The 12,943-nt window shown below is 44.0% G+C and overlaps 1 protein-coding gene across 7 annotated transcripts in view; it reads left to right on the forward strand.

Annotated features, from left to right (window-relative positions):
* The window catches only part of EVA1A (eva-1 homolog A, regulator of programmed cell death), a 202,943-nt gene extending 190,323 nt beyond the window's left edge, over positions 1–12,620 (forward strand). For 4 of the 7 annotated variants that reach the window (XM_005012924.6, XM_072036519.1, XM_072036520.1 and 1 more), the window contains 2 exons: positions 3,603–3,776; positions 11,174–12,620. In XM_005012924.6, the coding sequence (XP_005012981.1) occupies positions 3,603–3,776; positions 11,174–11,544 (545 nt within the window). In that variant the 3' untranslated portion in view covers positions 11,545–12,620. Of the gene's footprint in view, positions 1–26; positions 3,447–3,602; positions 3,777–11,173 lie in introns of those variants that run through there. The other 3 variants (XM_013093401.5, XM_005012928.6, XM_038177428.2) reach the window with 2 other exon arrangements.
* The last annotated feature ends 323 nt before the right edge of the window (positions 12,621–12,943 follow it).

Consider the following 12,943-nt stretch of genomic DNA (forward strand, 5'->3'; position numbering starts at 1 on the left):
AGTAGGAGGAAGGGATGGTGTATGAACAAAGGAAGAGCACAGGTGAGCATTTACTGGGTTAGGCAGTGTTTTTGCATTATGTTTCCCAACATGCTGGAGACGGTGATAACATTATTTCTGAAATTCCCACCCTGTGCTCCCAGAGCTTTAAGGAGTATATGGACAGGGCTACCTTGTCTTTGTCTGCAGTCTTGGTAAAGTTAACCCACAGCCTGGATAATCAATCTGCAGGTAACTAAAAGTCAGCAAGAACAGATTTGTCAGTTTAGAGGATTTACTGAAAATTTGTCAAGGAGAAGAATTTTAGGTCAGACTGAAATAAATGTTGTGATCCCCATGATTCTTTTAAATGCACAAAAAAGTGCTGAACTCATTTTCATTCATCTAAACATTTCATTTCTAAAAATGACACCTTTTTATTTAGCTTTCTTATTGTTTATTCATTCATTTTGAAAATACACACAACTTTTCAAACAAAGATGTCATCTTGAAATTAAAAGCTGTAAGACTGTTTCAAAAATAGCAAAAACAATATTTGGACATTTCTGCAATCTCCTTTCCTGTTTTATTTCTTTTATTAAAACTATTTGCTAAAGTCTACCTGATATCATGGATAACCTCTGCTATGCTTAAATTGTGTCGCTGGCCAAATTTACTGCTAGCTGCAATAATTTCATTCAACTTTGGTGTAAAGTCACTGGGAAACTGCTTGAGTGAGTGGAAACAGCTGGGAAAGGGTGAACATGGTGAAGAGAAAACCAGTGAGGGATTAGGTGAAGACAAAGTCTGCAAAGCTAGCAAAGAAAAAGAGGTTCCTTTTAGTACGATCCTGGATTAAATGACACAGGGAACTGCGTAGCATAGCAACACATGACCCTTATGAAATTATGTTTGTTTGTTTTTTTTTTTCCCCTCCTGCATAACCCCAGTCATTTTCTGTCTTCCCTGTCTGTGCTTGTACAGTCCTGCAGATGACAGAACCAGTTCTGTGGTTTTGTGGTGTTCTTTGCCAGAGTATAGTGTATGCAGATGAGTATTAATTTAAAAACTTGTTTGATTGCATCTGTTCTTTGGATGTGTCAGAGAAAAAAAAATAATTCTTCTTACATTTCACATAAGAGGAGTTATGCATTAGTCTCTCCTAAAAGACACCATTTTTGCACAGCTTGGTTTCCAAGGGATGTCCAAACCCAGGCAGAAGTGGTGCCCATCTCAGTCTTTCCTAGCTGATCTAGTACCTGAACACAGAGAAGCCCCTACAGGTAGTATAGTTTAAACCTTAGTCCTAGTGAGATCCTGTGAATGCATCGACAGTGAGGGGAAGGTAGGTTGTCACTAACCCAGAGCTGGACAAGTGAGAGAGCATGATGCAGAGGTCCCGGGTTCATATCCTACCTAATCTATGTTAGCTGGACTTCAATGCTGTGTCATAGAAATCTCTCAAAGACATCATAGGAACCTGGAGCCACCTAACTCAGTGGGCCTCTTTAGGATCAGATGTATGGTTAGTAGATCATTTGATGATTCTTTTCCTTTTCATTGATTGTAAAGGGATTTTAGATTAAGTAGTTCAGAGCTCTGCCTCAGTATGTCGACATCCTGGGCAGGATACAGTTGCTTCCACATATATGTCTCATTTGAGATGACCTGGGATGTTCACCTGGCTTCTGGATGCTGCTCTATAAGGGTGAGAGTTTTCCCTACATCTCTTCTCATATCTGGCAGCACAGCATGGATGTCCTTCTGACCCTGAGGTTTCTTAGAGGTTTCTTAGAGGTCTGTGTATGAGCAAATAACATCAAGCTTTAAGTATCAGCCATGGCGAGAGCTGAATCACTCTTAAGGTCTGTCAACTAACAGCAGGATTCAGTTGCCTCAGTCTAGATACATAGTGCTATGTGATATGCTTTGAAGTGTGCAGGACATCTTCAGGAGGGTAGTGGTTCAGTGTGTGGGCATGAAACATTTACCCTTCTTTCAGTGGATTTCTTTGCAGGAACAGTAGTTGAGAAAAACTCAACCAGTTGTACAGATGTGGATTTACTGGGCAAAGAGAATAAAAAGAAAGATTAGAGATCATGTTAATATTTCTGGTGCTTACATCTGAATTAAAATATTTTCCAAGGCTTTCCTGTTAATTTCCTGCTGGCTGTGCCTTTACCCCTCTGTGCCCCAGTGCCTCCATTGCGTAACTCGTCTGCAGCAATCACTGTTCTCCCAGAGCAAGAGGCTCTTTGGATATTTTTCTCTTTTGCATCTGCCAGCCAGGCACCCACATTTGAAAACTTTGCTTGGGGGCCAGTCATTAACACCTTGGTAGCTTGTAAAGTGTGGCTTTTCCAAGGCCATGCAGCTTTTCAGTGGCAGAGATACAACTGTGACCACATTCCTCGGGGCTCATCGCTTACAGCTACACCTGGACGTCCATCCCCGCTGCTTCTCCTGTGAGGCAGATTAGGACTTGACACTGCTGCACGCACGTTCGTGCACTCAGTGCCTCTCCACCCAGTATTACCTGTTCTCTTTGACAGCCCTCAATTTCTGTCACTGCTTCCCTGGGCTGTGCCACTTCACAGGTTGAAGGTGATGTCTCATTTTGGCAGGTTTTCAGGGAACAGAGACAGATCAGGTGAGCACAGACCATCTCACGTTGTGGCTGTGGTCAGAGTGCCTTTTCTTGCATGGCACTGGTGGTATTGTAGGAGATGAACCCGGCAGTTTCCTGAATTTAATACCTGCAGGTAAATGGGAGCCAGGTGCAAGTCTGTGATTTTACCTTGTGCTGCTTGGAACCAGACACATGGGGAAAGGAGCCTGGAAATCTGTAACAGCTACCGTTAAACAGCCACATGGATGATGGAGCTGGGTCCTGTGCACTGACTTTTTTTTGTGTGTTTAAAACAATTAGTGTTTTATAACTGGTGGGGGTGTCTGCCAGCAGATCAAGGTGCAGAGAGTACTCAGCAGTGAGCTGATAAGGTCTGAAAGGGTCGCTTTGAGCCTCCTGGAATTAGCTGTATTCTTAGCTCCGGTCTTCAACAAATAAAATCAAATCATAAACCCAAGTTCACTCACCTCTCCAAAGGGGAAATGATGTCTGGGTGAAACTCAATGCAAGCAGGCTTCTGAAGGAAGTCATAAACTCAGATCTGCCCTTCCCTGAAAAAGCTGGAGAGAAAGTGCGTCTGTTTGCCAGGTGTGGATGGATCGCTGCAGTGTGACACTGGCGGAGGGTTGCCAACTCTGCCGGTGTTTTCTGAGCCAGTGTGCTGGCTTATAACAAGCTTAGCTGATAAAGGCCCCTTTGATTTACATAAGAGAAAAGAAACCTGATTACATATTTGCTGTAACGTAGGTGGGTGTGTTTAAGTGGTGACATGAAAGAGCAGGAGACGGGGGAGAGAAGATGCTGTCTGGATGCAGACAGGGCATGGACTCAACTGAAGGTAACTGCAAAGGCTTAATTGCCCCCAAAAAGAGGAGCAAATTTGGGTGGCTTGCTGCTGAGCAGCTCTGGATTTCTGAATCCTGACCTTGTGAGGCTAGGGCAGGACAGCGCTGGTACACTTGCCTGGTTCCTCATTCCCTTTCTGTTTCAAAAGCAGAGAAGAAGAAAGGGAGATCGGCCACGTTCTACCCTCTGGACAACACCCCCTTCCTGCTTCCTGTGGATGAGACACAACCGCCAGTGCTCACCAGCAGCATGGAGCCCGTGGGCGTTAGCACAGAGATGGCACTGCTCAGCAACATCCTAGCAGCATACGCCTTCATCACAGGTAGGTCTGGTGGCTACCACCTCTCTGGGCTCTTTGTAGACCCTCAAACAAGCTTATGTTTCACAGCCACCTAGGGCTAAATCCACCTCTTTGAACTGTTGGTGTTTTTCATTCATCTCTCAGCGAATTCTCCCTTGAAAGACCTGACGAGGGCAGCTCTAGCTGACAGTATACAACAGGGTTTATTGTGCTCTGCGCTTCCCTGGATTTGCTCTCATCTGAAGTTGAATACAATGTAATCTTACGTGCTGTATTATTCCTAATGCTCCATTTTCCTGGAGATCAAAGCCTGGCACATTAGGAAGGCAAGCTTGTTGTCCTGTAATTTGGAAAATAAGCAACACTCAGATCATTACCCTGCTTAAGAGAATTTGGCTTATCTTCAGTAGAAGTGTGAAGATGAAGTAGCTTGAGAGTCTGCTTAATTGTATATTTAAATGTAGTTTAGAGCAAGATTTCCTTGGATCCCAGTTTATCTTTCACCCACATGCAGCTTTCAAGTAGCAGAGGAACCATCTGCCTTTAAGACTGGTGTTAAAAAGTTGCTCTTGAGATAGAGACTGTGTGCTCTGTTCATTGCTTGGGGTCAGTACCACTGATAGCAAAAAGTCCACCAAAGGCAGGAGATGTAGTGCAAATGTTTTCCATCTTGTGAGGTGCCTTGTCAAAGTAGAGGTTGACTACAGAGTTGGATAAGCCATGCCCAGAATAGGAGGAGCATTGGCTGAGTAACATCAGATGCACTAATTCAACACATTTTAGGGCAAACTACTGCTTTCCACAGAAGGAAGTTTCTTATGGGATTGCAGATTGTTCTCCATTTGAATGAAATATTTGTATGCACCTTGTTAGTAATACTAACGTGTTGCTCTTTCACTACACACTGTTAATAATTCTGTGTACTGCAACTGGTCTGCTCACAGTTAGTCTGGGGTCTATATAACTAAAACTCTTGTATTTGCGAGCAACAATTATTCATGCCTTTGTGCCATTCAGCCTTGCTGATTCACTAAATACTAATGCATTCTTGCTGCAATGCTCTTGGTTTTGCTGAGGTGCCACCATGCTGCTACAGACAAGTATTTGGATTTGAAACAACTAACTAGAGCTTTGCATTTTGGAATCATTGAGTAGCTTAAGAGTTTTTCTGCACACTTAGTGGACAGTCCTTCTAAAAGGACCACGAATAGTGAATGCAAAGTTCTGACTTTCTAGTCATTGAATGGTGGCATTGGGTCCTGTTTTTTCATGACACCTTGAAGAAGCAGGCAGATTAAGTGGAAGTAGTAATGTTCTTCACAAAAGATGGCTGAAAGGGATATATTTTCATTGTATGGACTTCCCTAAGGAAAGATTAGGAAAAGCAAACATTAAATGAATCTTCTATGTATCACACTTCTCCCCTCTTTTACCTACATCTGCCATTTTTGACATGAAAAAAATACCTTCATTCCCAACTTTACTATAAAATAAAATGCTGTTAACATTATTTTCCCCATCTGAATGGTAATGGGTAGCAGAAGGTTGTAGGATTTATGGTAGGGGCCAGTTGGTACTAGGATTCAGGACTGCTGACTATGCCCCAAGGACTTAGCTTCCATTTACCACAGCAGAGCTCTTTGACTCTGCATTCCTTTTATGGGGCACAAGGCCTCGATTCATCCCTTTCCCAGGGTGTCACTCTTGGCAGGAGCCTCTAAAACTTACTCCAGCACCAGTAATAAATAATGACAGCTTTAACTGTCATGTTGCTGTGGAACTTGCTTGTCCTCTCACAATGTGGTCTCCTTGTGATGTGTTTGGATTCACTGGATGTCAAATAGGCAAAACCAAGACCTCACAACTTTGGTTTACAGTGAGGAGTTGAGGAGCTTGTTGCACCATGACTGTTAGGTGAATTTTGATCTCAATGGTATGGATGTTCAGTTTGTTATTTATCACAAAAATAATTGATGGCTGCCCTGTGGATTGAAACAGCAGATGACTGAATTTAAGAAGAGATTGGACTGTGCGCTTAGTCACATGGTCTGAACTTTTGGGTAGACCTGTGCGGTGTCAAGAGTTGGACTTGATGATCCTTAAGGGTCCCTTCCAACTCAGGATATTCTATGATTCTATGATTCTATGTCCTAAGCCATCTTTATTTGCTACATGTAATTTAGCTCTTTGATTTTAGCAGGGAGGATAGAATTCGCATGATTTATTTTGATATATGTGAGAATGTGGAGGTTTTAGATTATATTTTCAAAGACAAGCTGTGTCACAGGGCACAAATGTCATTTGCATAAAACTAAAGCACTGCAAAGCCACCCCCGTTCATCCTGCAGACACTGAGCAGCAAAATACTTGGAAATTTTCATGCTTCCCTGAGTTTTGAGCCCTGAAGTAAGCTTAAGCCACAGCAACTGTTGATGTTCATAGAGGAGCCACAGAAGTGTCTCAGGAGAGGCAGGGTGCTGGACAGCCAGGAAGACTTTGGTTCTGCTTCACACAATTTCCACCACTCTTAACCACAGCTTCTGTGCCATAGGGAGACATTAATGCAAGAACTGCAATGTTTCCTGACACTAAAAACGTCCCTCAGGTACACTTTGCAAACTGAAATTGCTGTATTCAGGTTTTGCTTGTGCTGGTGAGTTGGCTCAAAACAGGACTTCGCAAGAGTAAACTGTAAAAGGAAGACGTGATATATAAAGAAAATTTTTGGTTTTGGTACAGGGGATGCTGTAAACCCTCAAATCCACTCCAGGAAAAGGCAGTTACGGGCACTTGGTATTGCATGGGTCAAGAGTAAGGACAATCCACTCTATTACTTGTAAGGACAATCTACTCCATTATTTTCCTGCCTCCTGGCAGTGGGGTGTCTCTTGGCTTCGGGAGAATACCAAAATCATGTGCTCACTTGTGTTCACCTTTTCTTCACAAGATGATAAGTTTTGTTGGGAAGTTGCAATGAAGAGCTGCAGGCTCTGTCATTTGCACCATTGGTACATGCAGGGTCTTGCAATCCACAGTTGGGAAAAGTACCAATGCTAGTGAAATCTGTGCTCATTTCTACCATCTTTTTGGCTGAAGTTGTCATATAAAAGTTGGGAACATTCCTATTGACAAACGAGGGGTGAAAAGTCACAGCACAGCAGGAAGCGAAGGCTCTTTGCAGGAGTGTTGGTTCTCACTGTCAATTCTGTTTGCAGCTATCACCATGGTTAGGAGTATCACAGCTAGTTCGGTGTTAGTCTTGTCCCAGCTTCAAGAACCTTGAACACAATTTCTCAGAAACAGGGAGAAAGAGTCGACAATGTCTATGACAAGTGAATTTACAAGCTGATCAGACAAGAGTCTTGCTCAGCGTTCAGTCCTGCAAAAGGCTCAGGGATACCCCTAATTTGAAAGCTGATTTTTGTTACAGAGTTAGGTTTTTAATTATATGCAATCCCTGCCTGTAAACCTCAGACCTGTTATTTGTCATGGACCTGATCCAAAACCTGTCTGAGTGCTTGGGAAGATTTCACCACTCTTGGTGACAGCTGGAACTGGCTCTGCAGTCACAGTCTGTCACCAAGACCAGAACCATCCCCTGTGATTACATAAATATTAAATGTCCCAATTGTATCAGAGCACTTCCAATGCCTTCCTTCGGACAAGTGACTTACTCCAGTTTTGTAGCCCCATTCAGATTGAAGTTGTTAGAGGGAAACCTACATAAATCCCTGTTTTATTCTTCTTCCATAAGCAGAGAGCAATGCTGCCAAGTTATTAACAAGGGGCTTCCAAAAAACAACCCGGGGGAGATCATTCCAACTTCTGGACTGCTTGGTCTGAGCCTTATTAATAAGGGGCTCCTGGAGAGCTTCCTCTGTTCTACCAAGGGATTTCAGCAGCCTGTGGGGCTAACTGTAAATTCCCTAGAAGATATTGCTCCTACTGTTCATCTGGCTATGCTTAATGCTGAACCTTTTATTGGGGCCCTCTCAAATTCTCCTCCCCACTGAGGTTTCTGAATGTATGAAGCCATCACAGGAAGCCAGCAGTGTTAATGCCTAGATTGTTTTTTATTTATTGAAACAATTTATTATAATAGCAATAACAACCTTGGCCCAGGGCATTTCCTGGGGAATTAATGGCAGTCTGGGTTGATGCTCCCAGCAGATTGTTAGCCCTCAGGAAACAGGCTCCATAATTGCTGCTGGTTTGGTTGGAAAAACAAAATAAAATGTGTTTCTAATTTTTGGCCAGTTTGAGCACATAGAAAATGGTGGCTTTTGTAGAAAGGGCTATAAAGAGAATATATCTTTTGTCTGCATTGATTAAGTTCAGGCTTGAATCAATGACATTTTCATCAATGCTTTCAGTCCAGAAAGAGAAATACCAGGGAGGAGGGAAGGAAATGCCAATGAGAGAGATTGACAGCAACTGGGTCCTGCTAAAAGTTTAGGAGAAAAACATAGCTCTGAGCTGTCATCCACAGCTCAGGGGAAGGAAAAGCTGCTCTGGTCAAAATCCATGCGTTAAAGGGTGTAGTAGGGCACACACATACACACACTTGAATGCATACCAAAATTATGTTAACTCCTGTCACTGTATATCCATACACTTTTAAAGAGTTTTTCATATACAGTAAGTGTTTTGAGGTGTCAGTGTTTGCATGATGAATCTGAGCCTCTCTTGAGTTTTTGGAAGATGCTGAGAATACATTTACTGAAAAAGTTTGCCCCTTTTTGGACTTAGCAATGAGAACATGTATGGGGGGAGGTTCTCAAGACCACTAATCATCTGTCAGCCCCCCAAATCTAGGCTATTGCTGACTTGGCTACTCCAACAGAGAAAAATCAGAGCCCCTGGTTTTTAGCTTAATTTGCTCTTTCTGCTGTGAAAAGAGAGATGTTGCTGTGCAAGTGGATTGTATGCATGATAAATGCCAAGACTGCAGTTGAACATAGGGTTACAGCTGAGTGAGGAAGTCCAGACAGTGTCTCAGATGTTGACAGAGTAGCTGTAGGAGCTCATAAATGCCAGTGGAGCCCAAAGATTCAATTACAGCCTCGCACTGCATGAAGGGCTATACACACAAGGACAAGCAGGGGATGAAAAATGGTTGCTTAAGTAGTAATTGAGGTGCAGTTTGCTCATGAGCTGGATACAGTAGCATGGAAAAAGGAGCATGGAGGAGAACGGAAAAGCAGGACATGGACAAAAATGGGAGAAGAGAAACCACATGTGTCTGTGTCTCAGGCTCAAATCTATGTTTTTTTATGAGTTGCTTTAAAAGAGCAAGCAGTGGAACTAATGCAACCAAATCAAGCCCATGTGTGTGCAGGAATGTGGTGTGCAGGAAAGTGTGCCTGGCATCTTGTCAGCCAGAGACAGAACAGAGGCAGACTGGACCAAGTGTCTTCCAGGACAAACAGAGCACTCTCGCTCATTTGTTCTTTGCTGCCTGGGTGTCCTTGGAGCCTTCCTTACACCTACTTGCAAGGGAAGCTGTGCAACTGCTGTCCTGACTTATACTGCAGATGGAGGTAAAAGCAGTATCAGTCATGGGTCTGCTTTTCCTGGGGTTGTCAAATGTCTGAAATTGAGACCTCTTCTTTGGTGTTCACACTGTAGCAGATGGGCAATGGCTTTGCTACAGCACAAGCAGGGCTTAAGCTTTAATTTAATTTGAGTTCTGTCCCTTGAGTTCAGGGTTGCTGTTAACTTCATTGAAGCCAACATTTCACTTAGCCAGACTGCTACAAGAGCTGCCAGCACATCCTCTCATACCTTTCTGCTATATTCTCATTTACCTTCAGCTTTTTGCTGGCTCACTCTTGTCAAAATATTTTAGTTTAAAACCTCTGGTTTTGATCCCTTGCCTCTCGAACTATTGCTGCATTTCCTTCCTCTTCTGCATTGTTGAATGCATCTTTTGCAGTTTTCTTTTCCTGCTTTTGTAGTCTCTATTCAGTCTCTTTTTCTCTCTCCACACCATCCACATGAGCCCCTCTAGCAAGTCTCAAGTTTTATTAGCCAGTTTTCAGGTTATCATGACATCTTCCTCTTCCTTAGCTTGTCAGTCATCTTTGGATGCTTTTGGTAAAAGAGAAATGCAGAGCACAAAGTCATCTCTTTCCTGTAACTGTTCCATGAGCATCTCCATACACTGAACCACACATTGCCCTGAACCACACACAAGCCAGTGTCTAGGTTCTGACCACAGAATCAGAATAATTTAGGTTGGATGGGGCCTCCAGAGGTCACCTGGTCCAAGCCCCTGCACAGAATGTAGTCAGCACTGAAGTTAGAGCAGGTTGCTCAGCATCTTGTCCTGTTGAGTTTTGAGTATCTCCAAATGTTTTCCAGTTCATCTTTCCTTAAGGAAATCAGTTTCTAAAAGCACGGTGTGGGGAGGTGAAGGTAGGGCCGAGCCTTTTAGTCACTGAGATCTTCCAGGGATGCAGTGTCAGGCTCTCAGCTGGGGGAACTGTTACAGCTCTGTCACTGAATTCAAAGGAGTAAGATTCATCTGAGGAGCTGACTCCATCCTTCAACTCAGGACTCCCAACAGACACAGCAGAGTAGAGCTGGTCTTGACACTTCTGCTTGGTTCATCTTCACCCATTCAGTCTATCTATAAACCCAGAATATGCTGGGATGATTCAGCCCAGGGGAATCACAGTAACAACATTTATCATAATTACACTTCTAAGTAGTCCCACGAACCAAAAAAACCCCTGTAGTAAGTAAACAAGATAACCTAGTTTAAAAGGCACTGTGGGTCCTTTGGAGTCTTGTTATATCACCTCTGAAATGCGGCCATGCAGGATTCATCCTGTTAGTGCACTAACTCCAGCTCTGCTTCTGCAGCACAGGTATACTTTTTGGTGGTCTGGGCAGAAAGCCAGCACACTTGCCTTAGATAAGCAAATGAAACCTATGAATAAGTAATACACATTTTTCCATGCTGTAAGGCTTGCCATTTCTGCTGGGCCACAGCACAGGGAGTGTATAAAGCTTTATAATAATCTTTATTCCTTGTGTGAAGATAATGGATGTGACAGAGAGTTGCACTTAGCTGCTGCTGGGTGTGCAGCTCCCTGGTCTCAGCCCCACTCCCACAGCCACTGGAATTAGCATTTAATTCTGTGGGCTGCTCCTACCCCTTCCAGATAACTCCAAGACGCAACTGCAGCTAACCCACATTCTGCATGTGGGTAAATGCCTTGGCAAAAATCCACCATTTAAATTCCCCTCCCTGGCTTCCCTGGGGAGAGGTGGCAAAGGACATTTGGAAGCAAAAGACCCATCAGAAACTTTGCCCCTCCAGAGACTATTACTGGAATTTGCACAGAGGAGCAAACTGTGCGTTCTGTTCTTTTAAGGGTTGTTCTCAAGCATTGTTTCCTTTCCCCTTCCAGAAAACCCTGAGCGGGCTGCTCTGTATTTTGTCTCCGGAGTGTGCATTGGACTCGTCTTGACACTGCTGGCCTTGGTGCTCAGGGTGTCCTGCCGAACGGACTGCAAACGCTCCTCCGCCAAAAAACCTCCTCGGGAGCGGGAGAGCGACAGTGACAGCAGCGACAGTGACGACGATTCGGACACCACTTCTGACCTCTCTGCCCGCAGGCACCGCAGGTTCGAGAGGACTTTGAACATGAACGTCTTCACGTCGGCGGAGGAGCTGGAGCGAGCTCAGAGGCTGGAGGAACGGGAGCGCATCATCCGGGAGATCTGGATGAATGGCCAGCCAGACATCCCAGGGACCAGGAGCCTCAACCGCTACTACTAGGTGGTGGGGAGCCCAACCATCCCGCACTGCTCCTCCACACCTGGTAGAGGAGAGGGAGGGGAGCAGTTTCACCTGGATGTCTCCTCTTTTCCTTCCAGGAGTACTACCTGGGGCAGTGTGGATGGACAGCAATAAAGCTTTCCCCCTCTCCTTTTCCCTGACATATTGCTATCACCCCTCTTCATGGACACTTTCTGGTTACATCAGAGGTGGTTGCCAACTTTGTTTCTTAGTAGCCGTCAGGAAGCCGGCGATTAGAGTCCTCCCATGTGGGGCATGGAGCTTGGCACGCCGCGGTACAAGCGCTCCCCTCTTGGCTGGGGAGAGGAGTCATCTAGGTTTTGGTTTTCGTTTAGGATTTTGGGGTTTCTCTTTCCTGAGGACTTTGGGAGAATTGTGAACGAAACTACAAGTCTGGAAAGATGATTTGGGAAGGGAGGGGGAGGTACATCCTGACCGATTGTCTTGTGACTTCAGAAGCCATGAGATTAACCTAATTAAAACCCAACGGCAAATGACATGTTAAGAACTGGGGGATGGGGGGGAGGGGGGGATTCTTCCATCGTGAAATCATCTCGGTGCTTGGATGTTTGCCATAGTGTATTCAGTTATTTATGGCTGTCTTTTCATCTTCCTTTTCAATGGGAGCATTTTTTTTTTTTTTTTACTGACACCTCAGGGATAAAATCCTATTATTTTTTTGAGTCTGTTCTCCCTGCTGGCCCCTGTCAAACACAACCCAACCCACCTCCGACAGTGAAATTATGGTAATATAAGAGATGTGTCAGTGATTGGTGAGATGTTAACAACCTCAAAGAGGTTGAAAAGGGTTTTCTTTTTGTTTGTTTTGTTTTAAATATATATATATATATATTTGAAGATGCTGCACAGGAATGTGCCTTATTCTTTTTTTTTGTTGTTAAACTACAGTTTTCCTATGGATAGCAATGCACAATGTTTTATATATTTTATTAAAAAAATAAAAAAGGAAAAGGTCTATGTTTACCAGAGGAAAATGGAGACAGAAGAAGACACGTATAACAGCAGAATGGGTAATAAATGCTAAATAAACTCTGGTTTGCTTCAATGCATTTGAATTTGCATCCTCACTTTTGGCACTTTGGTTGCTCGAGGGAACTGCTTTGGAAGAGGAGCACACCTCTGCAGGCAATCAAGGCTGATGTCCTCTGCATACAGGAACCTGGAGGCACTTTTTCCTTTGGCCTCAGCCCAAAGTCTGCTTCTGCAGGGCACACAAGCAGGAGCAGCTGAGCAGTGCATTGGTTCCCAATGGCCACCCCAAAGCCTACCTGCACCAGGGGAAAAAGTACCAGTGGTTTCACGGTGCTTTGAGCTTGTTCTCCAGTCCCAAATCATACCTGGGCCAACAAATACTCAA

Source organism: Anas platyrhynchos, chromosome 3 (assembly GCF_047663525.1).
Source record: "Anas platyrhynchos isolate ZD024472 breed Pekin duck chromosome 3, IASCAAS_PekinDuck_T2T, whole genome shotgun sequence".
Classification (NCBI taxonomy): Eukaryota; Metazoa; Chordata; class Aves; order Anseriformes; family Anatidae; genus Anas; species Anas platyrhynchos.